The 22,775-nt window shown below is 32.4% G+C and overlaps 1 protein-coding gene across 2 annotated transcripts in view; it reads right to left on the reverse strand.

Moving 5' to 3' along the window:
- Positions 1-903: 903 nt before the first annotated feature.
- LOC143229462 (soluble guanylate cyclase 89Db-like) overlaps positions 904-22,775 on the reverse strand; it is a 46,377-nt gene continuing 24,505 nt past the window's right edge. Inside the window, exons 4-9 of one of the 2 annotated variants that reach the window (XM_076461807.1) lie at positions 21,626-21,772; positions 16,491-16,637; positions 13,807-13,963; positions 12,439-12,548; positions 3,616-3,705; positions 904-1,260 (exon numbers count right to left, since the gene is read on the reverse strand). In XM_076461807.1, coding sequence (XP_076317922.1) covers positions 1,201-1,260; positions 3,616-3,705; positions 12,439-12,548; positions 13,807-13,963; positions 16,491-16,637; positions 21,626-21,772 — 711 coding nt within the window. In that variant the 3' untranslated portion in view covers positions 904-1,200. The remainder of the gene's footprint in view (positions 1,261-3,615; positions 3,706-12,438; positions 12,549-13,806; positions 13,964-16,490; positions 16,638-21,625; positions 21,773-22,775) is intronic. The other variant, XM_076461808.1, reaches the window with a different exon arrangement.

Here is a 22,775-nt window from a genome sequence, read left to right on the forward strand (position 1 = left end):
TAAAATACTATGTGTCACTACTACCATACAAAAGTAGATGAACTAGTTTAAGTTATTTTACAAGGCTGTTTCATTTCTTAAAGTTTTATTCAATCCATTTACTTTTCTCATTTATTCAAAAGTGATAATATTGATTGACAAAGCGACAATTTTTTCTTATCCAATGGAGCATAAACATTTGTAGCTTCTCATTTAATGTAAGTTTTAATTTCGTTAATTTATGCATGAATAAACTCGTTCTTTGATTATTTCCCATGCTACAAAATAAGTGAGATGAAAAAATCCTTCGGTCCACTGGTTCTTTTGCAACTTTGTCGCCAGCGTCTCAGTGGGTTCTAACGCTAAAGTTCGGGGCTCTCTCCCTTTAGTGGGAACGATAAAACGAATAATGTATCTTTTGAGATCATTTACTGTTATTTAATCTTAAGTAACATGTTCCTCTTCTTTTGTTATATATGGATCGTTACAATAATTTGGTTGATTTTAAATACCAACAAAAAAAAAGAAAGAAAAATGGATTTAAAAGTTTGTTGTTCACTTGAACTCTAATGTTACATGATAGACTAAATAACCAGTTGAAAATCTTGTTGAATTAGAAGTAGCCGATATTAATTTTCGAACTGTGTATGAGAGAGAAAATAATCAGTCAGCACCTAGAGTGACAGTTGAAAAGAATAACAGTGTTGACTGTCACTCTTATAACGCACCTTCGGTTGAAAGTGCGAAGCGTATTTGATGGTAACAACTCTCGAAACAGAGACCCTCAAAATTATCAATCACATAGACTAATCACTAATTCATTGATTTATAAGATCTTCAAACAAAAAATGAAATATAAGTGGAAAAGCAGTAACTAAATGTTCTAGGTTTAGTTTTTTATTTTCACTTGTTTTAAAAGCTTGCTTTTATGATTTTTTTACAGTTTCCATCATAGTTTCAAACAATAAATTTATGCTCAGAACTAAATATTACCTGCTTATGAAATATTAAATGATAAATTAATTATCGACTTTTCAAAATATCTATATTATTTAACGAATATTTTATGAAGTGTTTTTTAACGCATTGCTTGTGTAGATAGCTGGACCCAAAGTTTCCTTATCAGCATTTAGAAAACAAACACCAACTCTAAATTATATCAAAATAAACAATAAGTTTATGTTTCTCTGTCGCTTCAAGAAAAACAGTTTAGTTACGTTATCATCTCCAACGAGTTTCGTCTCGTTTCAGCAGCCAGTATGTTTTCATCGGTCCTTTTCCCTGTTGCAATATTTAAAAAAAATGCATTATTTATTTTAGAACGTAATTTTTTTTTTACAATATCCTTGTGTGATAAATGAGAAGGCAATCGATTTAAACAATTAATTATATCATGTAAATATCAAAAAACAAGGGTTCGTGTAAACAACATTTGGAAAAACGAGTTTCATACGTGTAAAAGAATACAAGAAGGAAGATCAAGTAACAAGAAAATATAAATAGTCTTTTTTACTGAAAGAAAACTATTTTTACGTCGTTTCTCTCAGAAGCGCTTTAATGACTAGAGTTTCGTCGTCAGCACAAAGAACAGTGTCGTATGGTTTAACTCTGTTGGCAGGATCAGTGGCAGCGTATAATTTTGCCAAGTTTCTACATGTCACTTACACGTGCTCATGAGTTCGTGCTTCAAAACGATCTTTTACTTTATCAATATATGAGATGTTTAGGTGTTTAAAATACCCTAACAGTGACTTCTTGGGGGGCGGAGAAAAGTTTCACTGAAGAAGAAAACTGCTTTTGTGTGAATAAGCGATCAACTCTTACAGTAATACAGACTTGTAAATGTCTATGATTAATATTAAATACACAAACATATATATATATATAAGTAGGATATTTAGGTGTTCTAAGTAATAAAAATAAATATTTTAGTGGATAGTGAGAAAGCTAATATTTTAAAAGTGAGTCGTAAAAAGGCTGTCACATGTAAAAGTATACGAAGAAGGAAGTTCAAGTAACAAGAAAACACATATAGACTTTTTTACTGAAAGAAAACTATACAAACTTAATGTAACTTACAAGTGAGTCGTTTTCTTTCAATGAATACTAAGACAGCCACTGCCTTTCAACCTTTGCTGGTAAATGAAACATGTGAATACTTATTCTGTTGGGTAGTTAATACCCAGATTATTTAGTGTCAAAACATTTGAATAGGTATTACTGAAAGTATTGGATATTCATTGCATTTTAAAAATCAAAGACTGCAAACCATTATTAATAGATAGAAGATAAGTTCAAACTGAATGAAAAATAAAATTTTATTTCCAGTTAATGGGTATGGAAAAATAGAGGCAATTTTAAGTAAAAGAACTTATAAACACACGAAGATAATATGAATGGCTTCCTTTCCAAACGTAAACTTCATTTAAAAAAGCCATAATACATCATAAAATTAAATAGGTCTTCTGTATGCTAATAAGTAATATATGTTTCATCTAAAACTGTCATTTGTTAGCCAAAAAAGTAAGAATAGAGTGTGCTTTCTTTTAACAAGGCCACATCCGGCTATCTGGTGAGTCCACCGAGGGGAATCGAACCTATGACCTGTACTAGCGGGAGCGGCAGAAGTAAAATGAAACATATTTGTTTGTTTTGAATTTCGCGCAAAGCTTCTCGAGGGCTATTTGCGCTAGCCGTCCCTAATTTAGCAGTGTAAGATTAAAGGGAAGACATTTAGTCATCACATCCACCACCATCTCTTGGGCTACTCTTCTACCAAAGAGTAGTAGGATTGAACGTCACATTATAACGCCCCCACGGCTGAAAGGGAAAGCATGTTTGGTGCGACGGGGATTAAAATGAAACAGACAACTAACAAAATGAGTGTGTGGGACAAAGTTCACGAATAAAATGAAATGAGTTTTTCATTAGCTGTTAAGTTCTAATACGTAAACGAATTACAAAGTTCTTAAGTGTCGACTTTGGAACAACAGTAATAATAATATTACTTCTCATTACAATTGTGTTCTTGTTTTGTTTGCTTTGTCAGGCAATATTTCAAGCATTTATGGACAAGACTAAAAACAATTTTGTTACTTTTTTATTGTAACATTAGTCTTATATACCTATTTCTAAAGTCAGTTATGATGATCTCTTAAGCGCTCCGACAAATAACCATGAAAATTTGTTACTTTCTTTTTGAGGTAATACTAACCCTGTCTGCTTGATTGTATGCAATGATTATCCTTTTAAATGCTTTTATTCGCAATTTTCTTAATATAAACTGGAGTTTATTATTAGTTATTAACATTAATAAAATCATAACATTTTATTACGTTTTTTATGTTAATATATAACCTTTTAAATGTTTTTAGTGCGACAACAAAGATAATTTTGTTGCCTTTCACTACAAAACTAGACCAGTCGTATATATCCTGGTTATTTCTATTTTTAGCTATAGAAATCCGTAATTTCGCTTTTTTTCTTTGTCAATTAAAAATGTCTTATAGGTTTTTGTCAATTAAAAATGTCTTATAAATGTTCTCAGAAAATGATAGTAGTAAAATTTGGTATCATGTTTACTCCATGATACACGCATTTAGTACTGATCTAAGATCCATATTTTAGTAGACTTACCTTCACATCAATAGTTCCACGTAGTTCAGTTATAAAACCACACTGTACAAGTTTGCAGTTGGTACTTTCACTTATATGAATCCTGCCTGTCTGTAAGGATAATAACATTATAATTATCAATTTTAAGTAACGATATAAATTTTATAACTGATCCAATTCTCAAAATGACCTAAAGGTATCTTAAGCATTAATAAAATACATTGATCTCACACGTATTAAAACAAGGGAAAATTCATGTAATCTGTCAGTCTCACAGTTATGAAAAAAAATTGGTTTTGAATTTCGGGCAAAGGTACACGAAGGTTATCTGCGCTAGCCGTCCTTAATTTATCAGTGTAAGACTAGAGGGAAGGTAGCTAGTCATCACCACCTACCGCCAACTCTTGGGCTACTCTTTTGCTAACGAATAGTGGGATAGACCGTCACATTATGACGTCCCTACGGCTGAAAGAGCGAGCATGTTTGGTGTGACAGGAATTCGAACCCGTGATCCTCAGATTACGATCAAGTGCCTTAACCAGCTGGCCATGCCGGATCCTCATAGTTATACACTAAATAGTTAATACAACAATATCTTAAAGTTAATGGGCCTTAAAAAACAAGTAAAATTCAGAAAATATTTCAAAGTCATTTAAAGTCTAAGTTAAACAAAATATCCAAAATTTTACTGAAAAAGTATTTCTTTCAAGTTTAGTTCCCAGATGTTGTTGATGTCCTTAGATACCTTTTATGTAGTAACTGAGTTAAATGTTATTTTACCTCTTTGCAGAAACGATTCCAACTGATTCTATGATAAGATTGAGATATTATTTTTCTAAAAATCAGGGCTCTATCTCTGCCATGAACACAGCCTCTTGTACAAAATTTTGCTTAAAAAGAAACAATAAACAAAGAAACTTTCTAGAAAATCAAGTTTTAGTTTTAGACTGATGAGGAAGTGAATATTTTTCTCTCTTTCATTTAATAATAAATGTTTAGTTTTCGTTATCAACACATTTTGTATTTTTGTGATACACAGACATGTCATGCGTTTTCTGTCTCTTGTATTAATATAGTTTTATTTTATAATTATAAGTTATTTCTAATTACGTACATTTTACGTAGCATGTTTCAAAAATTCGTGACGTAATTATCTTTATTTGTCTTTGTTCCTATGTCATGCTAATGAAGTTGCACCTGTTCCGCCATGGTATGGCTGTGATAATACACTTTCTACCGGTGTCTTTTAATGATATATTAGATGATATCTTAAAGTATCTAGTCGCTATGAGTAAATCCGACAGTTCATATAAAGTAAAAAGCACTGCATTTAAGCATCTAGTAAATTATCTCGACCCGAGCGGCTTAATCCTTCTGCTACAGACAGGTCAAAGGTCACGACGTTTTAGTTATTTTTAAAATTTAATTAAACAAATTAATTATCGTTATATGTTAATAAAATAAGCATCACAGTGTAGTTTGTAATTCAAGTCATAATGTTACATATGTTTTAATTCTTTAATTTGAAAAATATATAATAAATATACTGTTGAATAAAGGCCTAGTAGTTTTTGTATGTGCGTCATATAGCATGTTTTATTTTTATCCACATTTTATAACATCTATCAAAAGAAGTTATCACACTAGTAGAAGACATGGCAAGTGTGAAACAAGTGTGAAGTATGTGATTAGTGGGACAGTGATTTACCTCTCTGGACAGGGAGGTATACTGAAAATAGAGCCATTGACTACAGAGGAGACAGGGATTGCAGAAAGGCAATGGATGAGTTGATGGTGGCAACTTATTGGTCTGCCTCACTGGAGCAGAGATCAATTACTCATATCGGAGTGGAAGTACCTAAAAATTAACTATCATGTTGTGCTCACAGCTTTTCAAATGTTTCGATCAGATGGTAGCTTAAGTGTCATGAAGAAGAGGTTTTGGCCTTGAACACAGACCTAAATGAAAAAAATAAAACAGAAGGCCTGCTCCAAATTCAAACGCACATGAAAAAAAGGGCATATTTAGACCATTTCCAAAAGCATTTGAAGCAGATAGCTGCTTCGAACCATTGGTCATTAGAAAATACTGTGCAACTTCTAATCTTGAGTTTAAATGTTCTGACCAGACTTCACCAAGCACTTGACCAAGGTACAACTTTACGACTGAAAGACAGTTGTTGATGAGTTGTTTCAAATGTTTGACTTGATGGAAAATTAAGCAATTCGTGAGCCAAGTTCATTTGTAAGGCTTACTCTTCAATGACCTTGTTGGTTTACAAGATTTATGGAAGAATTACTCGATGAATTGATGAGACACCACCTGTGTGCTAGAGATCTTACAGTTACTGATGCATATTCTGTGGTGATACCTCTGAACCAACCACAAAGGAAAATGAAACCTGCAGTACCTGTATCTCAATTAAACCATCCTATCCACACTTTCATCGCATCAAACATGAGCTCATGTGATGATTAACCAAACACCCACAATCCACGAACTGCAATGCAATTACACCGGCATTCAGTAGTAGTTTGTGTTAATGGCGCCTTTACTCAGATGTTATCCAGGAAAAGAAAAACAAAGTGTTCGCTTTGTCTGTGGAGCACTGAATAATTTTCAAGGGTATTGATTACTCATAATTTACCAAGCAGTAACTCAGTCATAACTACTGGTTTTATCTGATGATTCAGTAGGTGTAAGAAGCTAACAATAGGCAGTGTACATTGCTGCTACAGCTCCAGTAAAGTAATGAAGCCCAATGGTCACCAACATGGAGAGTAAAGCGAACAGCTCATATTAAAAGTTTAAGCTGCGTTAGATGGGTTCTGGTATATGCCTGTCAGAGTACAAGGGCAAGATATAAAGCTCCTGACTGATACAAGAGTATCCAGAACACTGGCAGACTCACAGTATTTCAGGTACTCCAAGTGAAACCACCAGTTTGTCTAGTAAACATAACTTTGTTCTCAAAAATAAACTAAACATGGATTAAGAAATAACTCTCTGACTGTGTATAGTAGGTATCATTTAAAGAATGAAGGTGGTCCTTGATAATGTTAGTTTTGACAACAACACTATTGAGATGAATGTACTATGGACCTTATCAGTCAGATATTAAATTGGAGAGTTAATTAGATGTCAGCCAGACCAGATCCAGGAACACTGGACTGCATGTTTTCTGTCCAGTAAGCAAGTAGCATTAGCTTAGGAAGTTATATATACAAGAAGGAATACTGGGTAACCAATTGTTCATAATTGCAGAGCGATATTGGTTACCCGGTATTTTGTGGAAGGGTCATTGATATAGTAAGAAAGTAAAAGTAACTGAAGATAGTGGTAATACTAGAGTTATATCTTTCTCTCTAAAACTAAAAATAATCACACAGTTACTAATACATCACAGATTACCATCTTTCTCTCTAAAACTAAAAACAAACACACAGTTAATAACATATCACAGATTACTATCTTTCTCTCTAAATCTAAAAACAAACACACAGTTACTAACACATCACAGATTATCATCTTTCTCTCTAAATCTGAAAACAAACACACAGTTAATAACATATCACAGATTACCATCTTTCTCTCTAAAACTGAAAACAAACATACAGTTACTAACACATCACAGATTACCATCTTTCTCTCTAAATCTAAAAACAAACACACAGTTACTAACACATCACAGATTACTATCTTTCTCTCTAAATCTAAAAACAAACACACAGTTACTAACACATCACAGATTACTATTTGCCAATATTGCTGATAATCTAGATTGAACTTAGTTCCAATAATTCAGTGATTTGGTAGCTGAACATATCAATGCATTTGTGGGAATGGATGACCATTTGGGTGAAAAACTTATAGAGATAGTAGTAATGACTGTCCAATTAAATAAAAACGATGTAGGCTTTCCTTGAAGCTCTAAGAATTCACCAGTGTTCAGAAAGAGGAAAATACACCCAGGTTTTGTACTGATTTTCCATGAATGAATTTGATAATTCATAATGACATTTTTACACTACAGCATGTTTTCTGAAAGAGGTGGAATTGTCTAATATATTAAGCCTGGCATCTAGATACTGGTATGCAAGATGGATGAAGAGCGTTAACTTAAGATTTATATCAGCGCGAAAGATGGTTTGTGTGATGTTTTGTTACATTCCATTTGGTCTGTGTTATGTGTCCGCCACTTTTGAAAGGTTAGTGGGCATAAAGAGCTTTAATGGGAGAAGAGTTTGTTCTATGTCAACAATGTTTCGGTGTTTGTTTACACTTATTATGTGAAGTTGAGGACATGACTATAACAGTCCAGAAGATAAAACTACAGGTTTAAAACTGTAACCATTAAGATGTACATTTCATGTACATGAAAATGGAAATTCTTTATTGTAGTGTTGGTAAAGATGGAACCTAAATGGATCTTGCAAAAATCGCATTTGAGCTTTTTTTTTTTTTTTGCTTCAATGTGTGTAAGTGAAAAGTTTACAGCTCCTAGGTTTTGCGTCATAGTTCCGACAGTTTGTTGTCAGCTTCTTTAAAATTACCATACAATTATTAACTCATTAAACTGGAGACACATTTATGATGGACCGAGGAATGTAAGTACTATTGACAGTACTTTTACACTAGAAAGTTTCCCGTTTTAGTGGATAATGGATGATATTTAAATATCTGGAAGAGATGCTAATACATTGAATAACAGCAATATAAGAGTATAAATAACTCATACAGTACCATCTGAGCTTACAACGTGAAAATATTGGTGATTTGACACACCACATGAAGAAACTTTGTCTGTTAGTAGAATGACCTAAATCTGAAATTGAGTGGGAATTGAAAACATTTCTGCAGTAATGACCACAAATTGTAAAATAGAAGCTTCACTAGTGGCTAGATGCCATTATTAATGCTTCAAGACAATTGAAATATCCCCCGCTACAACAGCGGTAAATATTCGGATTTACAACACTAAAATTAGCGGTTCAATTCCCCTCGGTGGACACAGCAGATAGCCCGATGTGGCCTTGCTATAAGAAAAACACACACACAACTCAAATATAGTATGGGCACTCTGCCATGTGACAAGATAAAGTATGATGAGCTTCATTTGAGGAACATAGCATAGATACACATAATATATAGCATCTATAGGAGCATTACTATCAACCTCCAAGCAATGGTTCTCAGTCTGTATTACAACTAGTAGTCCCCATTGGTTTGACACATGAGATTTTCTAGGCTTTGCATAACGCAAGAAGTAGAGGACACCAAGATATTTACTGGCTTGTATTAACATTTAATGATAGTTCTTGTGACTACATTCTAGAGGAGATGATCAACAGTGATGTCAGCTCTGCATGGTATGTGCAATACAAAGAAAAAGCTGGCCCGAAAAGGAAACTTTTGTCAGAGAATTATTTGTTCTTTCTTATCGACAATAGCTCTTCATGTTGATCATATAACCCTATAAGTGGAACAAGGACATCTATATATACTCGTGGTAATCAACTACTTTACAAAGTAAGCTGAGAATTAGTTATTGATTTATTTATCATGGTTGATGCATTATCAGAGTACTAAATGCCCTGGTTTGGAAAAGCTGAAGAGATACACGTAGATTAGTGAACAACTTGACACTCAACTCTTCTCTGAGTTCTGTAAAGTGTTATATGTGATAAAAACACATTCCTCACATTATAATGCTGTCTGTTAATACAGAAGAGTGGGCAATACGGACTGTCAACCTTATGCTTGCTACGTTTGTCAATCCCAACTGAACTGGAAAGAGCAGTTACTATACACAATTATGGCATATTATGCAACTGAGTAGATGGAGCTCGTCAGGTTATTTACTGAAAATTTTAATGCTTTGGTAGGAAGTCATGCTCCTTGTAAACATGATTTTTGGTTTTTCCCTATATTATATGTCCTACAATGTCCACAAAAATATGCGTAGTGATTAAGATTGGGCTATTTAAGTTGATAAAAATTACTTTGCATATCAACAGCTAAGAAAGGCTACCACATGACAAAATAGGTGTCAAGACAAGACAGTGAACGTGTGAAGCTACTAAAGTGCACACTAGATATGTTTTTGATATATGCCAGCATCACAGAAGCCACTTTGTTCTGAGTGAACAGAACTCCATCTTATACTCTGACGAATTGATCTATTAATGTATAAGATTTAGCAGTCAAGAGGTAGACCATATGATTTACATTGATCTGCTGTACCTTTATGCTACCAATGGATCTCAATAAAGCTGACTTGACCAGGAATTAAAGGAAGAGACCAAGGACAAGAACTCTGTTTTATCGTACTCTGATCCAGAATATTATGAAGAATAAACTGAGGCCGTTCGAAATGAGATGAGTTAGATAAAAAAAAATATTGGATCTAAGTGTGAGAATTGAAATGTCGTGACGTGAATTTCTTCGGTAACTTGTCATATAAAGTGTAATATAGAATCACTTACCTTATTTAGCTGAGAGTAAAATATCTTCAGGGTATATCGCATGATCCTATCTTCACCACATATTTCCCATTAGCTCTGAAGAGTATTTCATTCTTCCTGTGTACTGAAGTAGTTGTGTTTCATTTAAATATATCGTGATATATACAGAATATTTGCAGTATGTATATTCACCCTGACGTGTGAGAAATTTAACTGAAAATTCGTAAGGTAAATAAATTCTGTCAGTCATTGTTTATTTTGGAATGCTTTATACAAAGGATAAGTTGAGCTTGAAAGCTTATAGGTGGCAGTATATTATTATATTGCAGCTGTTGATAACAGTCTGTATTGTGTAACCTGAGAATGTTGTCCAAGTAATATGATTTGGAGGAATTCCAGGAATCTGCTTAAGCTATCAGCTCATGTAACAAATTTTTATAAAGACACATGTATGCATGAATACATGTATATAAATGACCATATATATTTTTGGTCTTACATGCATGTACAAACATTAGAGAAAGTAATTCGTGAGTATTGTATAACACAGCTGAGTAAATTACATAAAAAATATATATTGGGGAACATGTAAATGAAAGAAATAATTTTGATTTGTATATTTAAACTTTGGGATATGAGGTTAATTATTAATAGTGATTTGTGGGATATAATTTTAAAATAATGTTATTTGTTTTCATTAATGCTTTTGACAGAATTCTTCAATTTTGACACTGATATATAAAGTAGGTAGTAAATTTTCATAAAAAATAACAGTAAAAAAGAATCTCACGCTACATCTGAGATAAAACTGTTTTACCTCTTGTTTTTCTGTAAGAGTAGAATAAAATATTTCTGTTCGACCAACTTGGAATATTTTTAACCAAGCAGGTAGACATAATCTACAGGAACAAGTTTTTAAGTATTTGTTTACAGTTATTTCAGTCCAATATCCAGTAAAAGATGCAGGCTGTAAATGTACAAGAGAGAGTGGAAATAGCATCTGCATTCTGAAGCATTGAGAACTGCATCTAGTTTGTATTAAACCTGTATGTGAAACAAAGTAGTAAGAGAGACATAACAGAATCACTGTTGTCTTCTAATGGTCAAAATTGTAAGTCATCATCTGCTAATCTGAGTCAGCTTATATGATTGTAGAAACCAGTTTTGTACTCTTGACCCCATTCCATTCCTACTGAAACCAGGTTCTGTTTACATAACAATCAGGCAGTAAAGATGGAAATGGTTGTGGGTTGAAGGAGGAAATGTGTTAGTCATTGTCACTGCAACGGCAACAGAAGGTAATTCAGAGGTATCAGTTAAACAGAGACCAAATAAAGCCTGGGGAACAAGAAGAGATACGTTTTCTACAAACAAATGGGACACGGGTAAATATGAAACCGGTAGATACGTCACTTGTTACAATTATCTCTAAAATAAATTATTTAGAGAAAATATTATGGTTGTAATAGAACAGTTATGACATTCTCTGAATCTCCACACCTGTCTAACCTTCCAACCAATTAAAAGTATGTTATATTATATCTTCCATTCAGATTTTTACTATATCAGATCGTATCTTTTTACCATTTTGTCTACCTTGCTTTTCCACTGGCCAAAATTTTAATTTCTTTTGCGCCACAGCCTCCTTTAGTTCTATTTAAGCTGCTATGGAGAATAATTACAAGGGCCGTAGGTGTAATCAAGAATTCATATTTGGCACGAAGCTGCACTTCTTCATCAACCCAAAGAGACCTGGAACCATAATGACTTTTGACCCAATACAGATCGGGAATGAAGGTTGATTGTTAGCTGATGCATAAACATATATAGTTATTGGGATGGTGCAGAATACTCTCAAGACTGGAAGAAACATTCAGCCAAAACTTCACCCCTAGAGCCCATGCTCTCACCTGACAAAATCACCACCAGAAAATCTACTGTAAGTTACTACCTCTAATTCCTCAAACTCAACTTAAATGAAGCTCAGCCTCAACAGACAAATACAGCACAACCTGTTAAAAATGAATGCTAGCAGAAGCCTAAATATAAAGAACCTCTGCTGAGCTATGACATCTAATAGTATTTGAATATCACTCGGTGAAAGTACCAGATGTATTCTCACTTTCAACAGAATCACTACATCCTAAAGCCACGAAGACTTTCCTGGAGTTGAAGTCACTCTTGTTAAATATAAAGTTATCTATCAAATAAATAACATTGAACTTAAATAGTTTGATAGATGGTTTAGATCTGATGAATTAAAGATAATAGTTTTGATATAGAGCAAACGCCAGTTCATTGCTCAAAGCGAGTACGTACATTGTGTCTTGTTAAATAGGTAGATAGATAAACAGATGACATTTCAAGACTCTTACTTACCTCACCGTGAGTCTGCATCCGAGCTGCTGTGTTAACAGTGTCACCAAATAAACAATACCTTAACATCTTTTTTCCAACAATCCCAGCTGCTACTGGTCCCGTATGAATACCTATGATGAATTGAAGAATGTGGAAAGAGTCTGTACTAAAATTTTCCTTAGAAACCTATGTAATTATAATAATTACTATGCCATACTTTACATATAAACTTCCTAAATTCACTAAAGAGAAACTTGTCAAAAAACATAATTTCAAGCACAATACCAAATAAACTAATTAACTGCATAAAAGACTGCGTTTCTTGAAATGCTCTATTCTCAATAATTTTATTATATTTAAAACATATTTACTGAAACTTATAGTTCATAAGAGAATCAGGCTTTATTTATATATAGCTAGTTTGATTGTTTTATATCTCTACATTATTAGTTCTCAAGTATGAAAATAGGTGGCGCGCAGATTTTAGGTAAGTTTGAAAATTAAAATTGTCTTTTTGTTGCTGAAAAAAAAGGATATTACTTTCAACATTTCTTTATATTTTTTATACAAACTTAAAAAAAATATCCTCTTTATGTTATCTTAATATGGCTGGGATATGTTTGCTAACATTGCAATAACTATTTGTGGTTGCTTGTTTTAATTTTATTAGCAATTTTGTATATATTTCGCATATTTTAGAAACACGAAATTTAAAGGTTAGTTTCTTTAAAGCTTGTGTTAGTGTACACTTAACTGCCTAGAAAATTAAATGTTTATTAAGTTTTATATTATCGATAAAATTATTAAAAGTATTAGAAGCTGTTTTAGCACAAAGCTACACAATTAGTTATGTTCTATTGTGAATTTGTAATATTACCTTAAAATAATAATAATGTTACATTATCTTAACACCAATTAAAACTTTAATAACTTAAACGAAGAGATAGAATTGATATAATGTATTGAACATAACGCTTAAAACTCATTTTTAAAACAAATGCTACCCATTGTCACAGCGATATATCTGCGGATTTATAACTATTTAGAATCCGGGTTTCGATGCACGTGGTTGTCAGAGCACGAATAGCCCATCGTATTGCTTTGTGCTTAACTTCAAACAAATAAACGTAAATATTGATATAACACTTTGAAACAACAACATTTGAACTAATGTAGATGATTGAAGAGAGTGGATCGATCATGGTATCCAGAATTATATTTTACTGAGACTTAATTTTTCAAATAGTTTATCTGGTTATAACTGAACTGTTTGATAAGTTCTTACAATATTTTACTTTAGTACTGTGTTGCCTTTCAAGACACAAACCAGTGAGACAGCAGATCATCAAATGTGTTTTTAAATTATTCAGTCAATTCAATTGAGCTTACCTATACGTATCATAACCTTCTTCCCGAAGTAAAGCTTGTCCAGTAGAAAGATGTGTGACATCATTTCAAGAGCGGCCTCAGCCACGTGGGAAGCGTGGTGTCGGTGTTTTTCTGGTGCTCCACTTACTAGCAAATAAACCTGACCTACTGTCTCTACCTGTAAGGAAGCAAAACTTGGGATTGAAAAGGCCTATTTTATGTAGTCAGTATCATGTCAACAACGATTATTTCTCAGGCATAAGAAAAGGATAATATTATTGTTATAACAGTACACAAACAAGTCGTTAGGTTACCACATAAGCAATATTCGAGAGAGAACGAGAGAAGACTGATACAGAGAGATAGGTAGTGTGTGTACTATAATATTTTAGTTTAAAAATAAAATTATTAAAATATTTTCAATTTCCTTTCTTTCATTCAGTACAGTATAATACACTCGTGATTATTCAGTTTTCTGATTAAATGTTTCAATTTTAAGTTTTAGTGGATTACAAAACATCTACAAAGAAAAGAATTAAATTAGCTTATTACCTTCTTAGAATAGTAAAAAAGTAAGATATTATAAAGTCTGAAGTATTGTTGTTGTTGTTTTAATTTCGCGCAAAGATACACTAGGACTATCTGCGCTATCTGTCCCTAATTTAGCAGTGTAAGATTAGAGGGAAGGCAACTAGCCATCACCACCCGTTGTCCACTCATGGACTACTCTTTTACTGACAAATAGTGAGACTGACCATCATATTATGACACCTCCACGACTCAAAGAGTGAGCATGTTTTCGTGTGAAGGGGATTCAAATCTGCGACCCTCAGATTACGAGTCGAGCTCCTTAACCATCTGTCCATTCCGGGCCAAGTCTAAACTCTTTAAATAGCTTTTATTTGTGAATTTCTCAAGTCGAAAAATTAGCAACAGTTAAACTCAGTATTGCGTATTATCTTAATAATAACGTGTGTGTGTTTTGTTATAGCAGAACTACATCGGACTATCTGCTAAGACCACCGAGGGGAATCAAACACGTGATTTTAGCGATGTAAAGCCATAAACCTACTGCTGTGCCAGCGGGGAGACCTTAATAATAATAAAACAAGCATCATAAAATGTAAATCTGATGATTTGTCTAAAAATAAATAATGACATTCAAAGTGAGAAAAAAAAGAAATAACACAAAACTAACTATAAAAGTGTGTTTTATTAGTGCCTACATAAGGTTTACCAAAAAAACAAACTATTCAGTTAGTTTTAATAGAAAAACAAAGTATATTTTAGTTCATACGGCTGTTGATGTTCGTGAGTGCATGCAGACGAATACACAAGAAACTGTATGAAAACGATAAAACTCAAAGTTTATTTTTTAATTTTCTTTTTATGCATCCTGTATTCAATAATCCATACTTATTTTCATCACTACTTTCAATAAGTAATTTAATTAAATAATTATATACTTCCATATAACCGTGTATTCTACTAAATATCTTTTTCTTCAACTTCTGGTATGAAACAAGCCATTTTCACTAGGCCACGTACAAGAGTCCAAGCAAGAAGAAAATAATTATCCAATCTTATCTCAACCAGTAGGCTTAGCTTCTTTAAATTATGTTTGTAAACCCATTTTCAGAGAATATATTGTTCATCGGTAGGCTTCAGTGAACAAGTTTCAAAGTTATATTTTCTGTTCTCTGAAGATCTGTGGAATAATACACTACAAAAAAAAAAGAAAATAAAAGAAGGAAACAGTACACACAGTTCTGTTACGTATTGTGTGTACTGTGATATTTGCCAAAGAAAAAATTGGAAGTTATTCAACATTTATAGTTACATATTTAAACGCCAGAAGGCTTCAAAGCATTGAAAAGCAATAGACTAGTACCTGTGATAAAAATAACGTTAAACTGGAGATTTTTTAAATTCCACTAATATTGCAATTATATATTTCTGATAATCCAAGTAAAATGCTAATTCACACACCTCTATTTATATTCCTTGTTTTTTATCGTAAGTACCAGTCCTATTACGACACAACGTTTTGTTAAAAAAGTTAAGAAAAGACAGCATTAATGTCGTTTATATTCATCGCACACACACTACACTTCTTTATTTGCATGCTATTGTAAAACATTCTATTTTTACTCTTTTTTGTTTACTATTCCCTGATACTTATTTGCATACAGTTTATATTATTTATTTAAAATAATAATAGGATTGCCATAAATATAATAGAAAGAACTTGGGAAAAAAGAAAAGAAAAATAACTCAGTATATTGAAATATAAATTATTTGATAAGTGGGGCTATTTGGGAAGATATGTCACCCTCTTTGTTTCAGTAGATTTATCCCCTGAATAAAGATAGTGTACTTTACAAAAAGGTTCGGATAATCGAGGCTCTTGTGCTATATTAAACGTATATAAATACATTTATATGTATATTTATCTGATTTTATTCGAAATAGCCTTTCAAATAGATTTAATTATTATTTTCATATACGTTCGAATAACTAGAAACAGTGAACACATCCATTAAATTATTCTGTGATTTCCAGGAAATTAAATGGCAATATTATTTGACTTTATATTTACTCGATTATCTCAGAATGAATTTTTCTGATAAAAAGAATTTTAATTTTGAATTAATAGTAGCATATGTGAGAAGAGAGTGTAAACTGACGAGGAGTATCAGTCATACCTTAAAGACTCGGTATTGATCGATAATTCTATCAAACAAGATGTACACGTCATTCACGTAGGAAACAACTTCACGTGCAGTAATGCGTGAACAAAGGACTGAGAAATCCACAACCTCGCTGAATAATACTGATACCTCTTCAAAAGTCTGAAAATATGAAACAGAACTGCATATAGAGCGACAGAAAGCGACCGACAAGATGTGTTCAGTTTAATCACATCATGTACACCTTATACAAGGTTGATACATCAAGAGGAAAGAAATAATTAAAAATAAGTTTAAAGATTTTTTTTTAAATTTAAGTCGTTTGTATGTATAGTGCGGGGCTTTCCTCGCGCTATTTATGATTTAAATTAATTGTAATCAACAGGACAAATTTAAAATTTTGTAAGTGACGTTTCATAAAAATACAAGTTTGAAACAGGAAATATAAACAGGAAATGCTAAACGAAACAATAGCAATATATTATCTTTATCTGTTACTAGTCTTTATTTACAGTATGTAATGTGAAAAAATCGACAACGATAAAATAAAACTCTAATTTGAAATACTACTTTTAACTTACAGATTAAAATATGAAAATGTATAGTTGGACCTAATGAATTTCAGATATTGTTTAAATAAAGCGTGTAGTTCTAATATAATAGCGAAACTAAAAGTGACTTGCACCAAAACGTTGAGACCCGTGTTTCTTATTGACAGCTTAGAGAAAACACACTTAGAAGCCATGTACACTTATTGCTTCTCTGTTATGAATCTCACATAAAGCAAATCCAACCGTCCCTAATTTAGTAGTACAAGATAAGAAAGGTAGTCATCAACACCCACTATTAACTGTAGGGCTGCCATTTTACCAACGAATAGACGAACGACCGTTACATTGTAAATCATCCAAGGCTTAAAGGGCGAACATGTTTGGTGGTACATCGATTCGAACCCGTGCCCCCAAATTGTGAGCTGAGGGCTCTAATCACTGACCATGCCAAGCTGTACATTTATAGGAAGTGAGCGCTTCTATTACCTCCACTGGATAGAAGAATTGGGTTTGAAATTACCCTTAATGATAACAAAATAGAATGCTATTTAAGGCAGTGGTTGTAAAGTGAGCATTTCATCATAACTAAAAACATATATGAAACATTTACAGAAAAGCCAATCGGTTTGTGTGATTACGTGTAGTGATGCTTTTATTGCTAATGTACAAGTACACAGTAGAAATAAGAAAGAGAGATAAATGGATGTACATGGCTTTTTTATATTTCCTGAATGGATAGCGTGTGGATCAATAAAACTTCACATTTGTTCATAGCTATCCCTACTCCTGAACTGATAAACTAAGAAGTAAGACAGCTGATCAACAGCACCCCCTGATTACTCTTGTTCTTATCGATTGGTTCAATTTGCTTGTCGCTTTTTAGCTCTCCAAGGAATCGAGTTTCTGATGTAATGGGCTGCAAGCCACGAATCCTTGGATTCACAGTTTCTACAAGCTAATCACTAAGCTATCTCTGGATCTAAGGGTCCCGCTTTCTTTCTCATAATTTTCATACTAAACATGTAGTTGCATACGTAGGATCTCATTCACAAAAGACTAACCAATGAAACCAACATATGTATACGTCTTTAAAATCTGGTCATTTACATTATTTGGGTAAATTAATAAAAACGAGCACATTTGTTTAATGTTTAATGCAACTTATTTATATTACTATAACATAGCTTTTTATTATCTCACTTTTAATAATACTTAATCACAAAGCTACACAATTAGTTATCTGCGCTTTGTCCACCGCGAGTATTGAAATCAAATTTTTAGCATTTTCAGGCTTAAGACTTAAAGCTGAATTATTAAAGCTATATAAGCGCCTTCTTTAAAATAGTAACATTCGCAAATATTATTGATTTATTTCAAATACAATTAAAAACATTACATATTTATCGTAAAAAATAATAATTCAAACACCATTAAAAACGTTGGCTTCCGTCAACAACACATAACACTAGTAATCATGCGTAAACTACAAAAACTACTATTGCATTAAAACAATTAAAGCATAATCCATTACAGTAAAAGGTATCATAAACAGTGAGATACCCAAATGATGATACATTGTCTTTTAATATTGACAAACAAGAATTATCGAAAAGTATGTTTAATTAGCTATAGCCATTACCAACACTAGATTAGATTTAAGTTTTGTTCTGAGCTGGTAGCTTGCTCTGATCAGAAATTAATATTGATCAATTAAGTAGAGGGATGATTTGACTAATTTTTACCCCTTGATGAATTCCCGACAGATGTGATGAAAGTCTACAAGTAAAGGTGAACTCTCTGTCCATAATGAGATTTCTTTTTTAAACTATTTTCATAAATTTCAAGTGTCTTATCTTAAACGTTTTGCAAGTTATTTTTTCTTCTTTTGAAAAATCAAAAAACACTCGTAAGTTGGTTAAAAATTAAGTTAAATCTCTACAAGAAGTTTTACTAGCGTTTAGTAGGAAGTAAGAAAGTGTAGAAATTGAGAAAATTGGAGTAAATAGCAAAGTAGTTGTGTTACATCTTGTTCAAAGCAGCTCATTTTACAGTAGAGATGTGGTCAAGATTTGTACTTTCTGAATTTCATTCGTTTAATACAAGAAATTTAATAATGATTTTCAATTCTGTTTCTACGGAAAACTATATCCCACACCAAAAATAAGAAATATCCTAAAAATATATTTTAATCAAGAAATATTTCTCTAATTCAGGCTTAAACCATAGTATAAAACTAAAAGTTAAACTGTATGAATCAGAAGAGCACAGGAAAGTTTGACAGTAGCAATATCTTTATTCTCCGTATTATAACTGGATATTCTATTACTGTGTATTTTGAATATTATGGGAAGCAAGCCAAAATGCAGATAATGTTAGTAACAATCTTTGACTTGTAGAATTTTAATGTGATGTGAGTTTTATTTACAATCAACTATTTATAATAGCTACTACAGTATCAACACACGAGTTATTCTATAAAATATTTTTATTTTTCAATACACAAGAAATTGGTCAGAATCTATCAGATCGTTTAGAAGCTACGTCTACAGACAGAAAAAATATTTTCCTTGGTATTGGATAGCTACTACACCGGTATATCTCTCAGTATGTTTCGCGTAAATGTGAAAAACGTCTTTACAAGAATTTCTATATTCAACTCTGCTGAGTGTTAATTTTATCTAGCTTAGCTATCAGACAACCACTTCACAACATCCGTTTATCATAAAATATATATGGGCATATATACTCGATTCGACATTTTTATCCTGAATTCCAACGCAATCTTACTCTTATATTTCTTATTTCAGCATATAACATCTGTTTTAGTTACCTCCCTCTTCATACAGAAATCACAACCATACATAATATTTAACAAAATTCCTTTCTCATATATTTCATCCCCATAAAAAAAACACTGTTGATAAATTCCCGTTAAGATTGATCGTTCCTTTTCTAGGTAAGCAATGTTTCATACTGAAATCACACTGTCTATCATCCACAGGAAATATTCGGGTAATATTAGTCATCTTTCACGTTTTCTAATTCAGTAAACAATGTGGGTAACGAAGAAATTCAAGATACGATTTTTATTTAATGTAAGATTTTACTATGTTTCTTTCTACTAAAACTTGAGAAGAAGAAGAAGAAAAAAAAGGCCAGTAACCAAAAATGTAATTTTTTACAACACTTTATGTTGCTTAGATGGTTATATATTTTTATAGATTACGTACGCAAAAATAGCATCAGAATAAGCCATTTTAAGTAGAGATTTCAAAACTTTATTGGGCAAAACTGCCAGTGGGAAGGGGGGACTTACCACCCTACATGTGCCTCTCTTCGGTTTCAGCGTTACTTGAATATCTACGTGCCAAAAATGTGGACGTGAAAGATAATAGACAGTGTCTGTCTTTTTGGTAGGAAATATTCTTTTATGTTTTTGTATCGAATGGATATATTAGTTACACAGAGGAAATTTTCTATTGATATCAGTCATTTTTCATGTTTTTGTTGTCAGTGTACAGTGTCATACGGATTAAATATGGGAAATTATGCACAAATGTTCTGTTAGATGTTACTTAATATAAATAATACTGGCCCTGGGTTCGAGATTCCCTCAAATTCTTATAAGCTACTATAATCTTTATTTTAATAACTGCTCCAATAGCTTTTATAATTACTGTTTGGGAAACGAATTACTCTTTGACATAGATGCACGTTTAATGCATTTGTTCTATAAAAAAGAAAAAAAAATCTTTTTACCTTAAAGAATATTGTTCTTAATTTTTGTTTATTTTTCTCTAAAACTAACATTTACCTGGCTCTAAAATTATAGTTATAAAGTGCATGAGAAAGTAGAAGTACTTGAATAATTTTGAACTTGAAAGGCATAAATGTAAGTAAGCAGGTTTAATATTTTCTTAATTGTGTGTTTTAAACTTAGTTCAGAGGTCGCTGTTGTTTAAAAATGTTAAATTAAAACGAAAAAGTATGGCTTTCAAGTACTTTTGCAAAAACGTAGGACATAAAAATAGCATTATAATACTTGTTGTTTGTCAGCTGAAGATGTAGATACCTGAAGTATTTAATATTAACTTCCGTTAATAAGGTAGGAGTAATAAAAACGTGGATACCTTGTATTTGTATATTTTATTATTATTTATTTGTTTCAGATGTTTGCGCGAAACTATGTAAGGGTAACCTGCCCATATTCACCCCTACTTTTTGAACAGTTACACCAGAAAGCTGAAACAGCTGGTCAAAAGCACACATCGCCAACTGTTGGGTTTCTCTTGCCTCATCGACTAGTAGGATTTAACGTACTCTCTTATAGCGCAAACATGGTTCCAAAGTGCCGAGTATTTTTTACAACAAAAGTTCCGAAACCAAGAAACCTCGGATTAAAAAGTTGGACACGCCAACCAATAGGTCACACTCGGGCCTTTATTATTATTAAAAACTAGCAAAAGAAGACATACAGACTTCCATTATAGCCATTTGTGTTTTAGGCGCTGGATTGGTTTAACATTTAAATTTACCTATTATTTAGACGTTCATGTCTTTAAACTATCAGTAAAATAAAACAATGAGAACAGCCTTTACTTCACAAGTGTTAATTGGATCCTCTCCATTTGCAAGTCGTTCTGCCACGGGCTTAGGGATCATAGAATACAACATTTCGTCTCCTTTCTTCTTCCACTCGTCCCACATCTTTAGGTTCATTTCAAGTCTCTTACTGCGTTCTTCTTGCTGAATTAGTAAAAATTAAACTTCATTTTCATGTACTGGCCAATGGTCAAGTGAGAAATAGAAAACAATAAAAACATATATTTGCACGTATTTTTTTGTAATCTAAATATATAGTCTAAGAAATTAGGTAAAAACAAACGAAATTGCACCTTATAATATGCAAAACAAACACGTAGAAGCTGAATGCCTTTTTTCCTTCTTTTTTTTTTCTGTAATATACCAAAACCCAATTTACAATTGTTTTGCCTTAAACATATATTTACGAATTGTTAACTTTGAACAAAGAAATGAAATATTATACCGTAAAAATAGCACAACACGTTGTGACTGGAATAGCAGTTATAAAATTACCAATAAAATGAATCTCATGTATAAAACAAATTTAAGTTAAATTGTTATCATCATATTTAGGTGATGAATCAAATATATTTATGTTTTGTTTTTTCTTGCTAAAGGCCAAGCAGTTTATAAATATATATATGTTTCTTTCTCATACGTTAGGTATGTGTTAAATTCGACCAAAGAACAGCGATGCCAATTGGTCAATGTCCGTCCACTTGAAAATTTCAGGATGCAAACCAAAGTGCTAGTGGCGTGACAAACAAAACTATTGCAATTATAAGGTTTAAAATATGTGTTTGTGTCTATGTTTTCTTATAGCAAAGCCACATCGAGCTATCTGCTGAGACCATCGAGGGGAATCGAACGCCTGATTTTAGCGTTGCAAATCCGTAGACTTACCGTTGCACTAGCGGAGATAAGGTTCAAAACTGACAACTCTTCTCCATTATATATAGGGGTGTAACATAACACCCTGTTAACAGTCTTTGTGACTGTATCAAGAAGTGATATTTAACTGTTACAAATCCTAAAAACTATCAGTGTACGTTTGTTAATTATTCTCCAATATGGATGTCTTACAGGAAGAAAAATCCCTTTTCTTTCTGAACTCGCTTTATAAAATTTGTGTTTCTGCACACAGATAAAGAGTCGTTTTTATTTT

The sequence above is a fragment of the Tachypleus tridentatus genome, chromosome 10 (assembly GCF_004210375.1).
Source record: "Tachypleus tridentatus isolate NWPU-2018 chromosome 10, ASM421037v1, whole genome shotgun sequence".
NCBI lineage: Eukaryota > Metazoa > Arthropoda > Merostomata > Xiphosura > Limulidae > Tachypleus > Tachypleus tridentatus.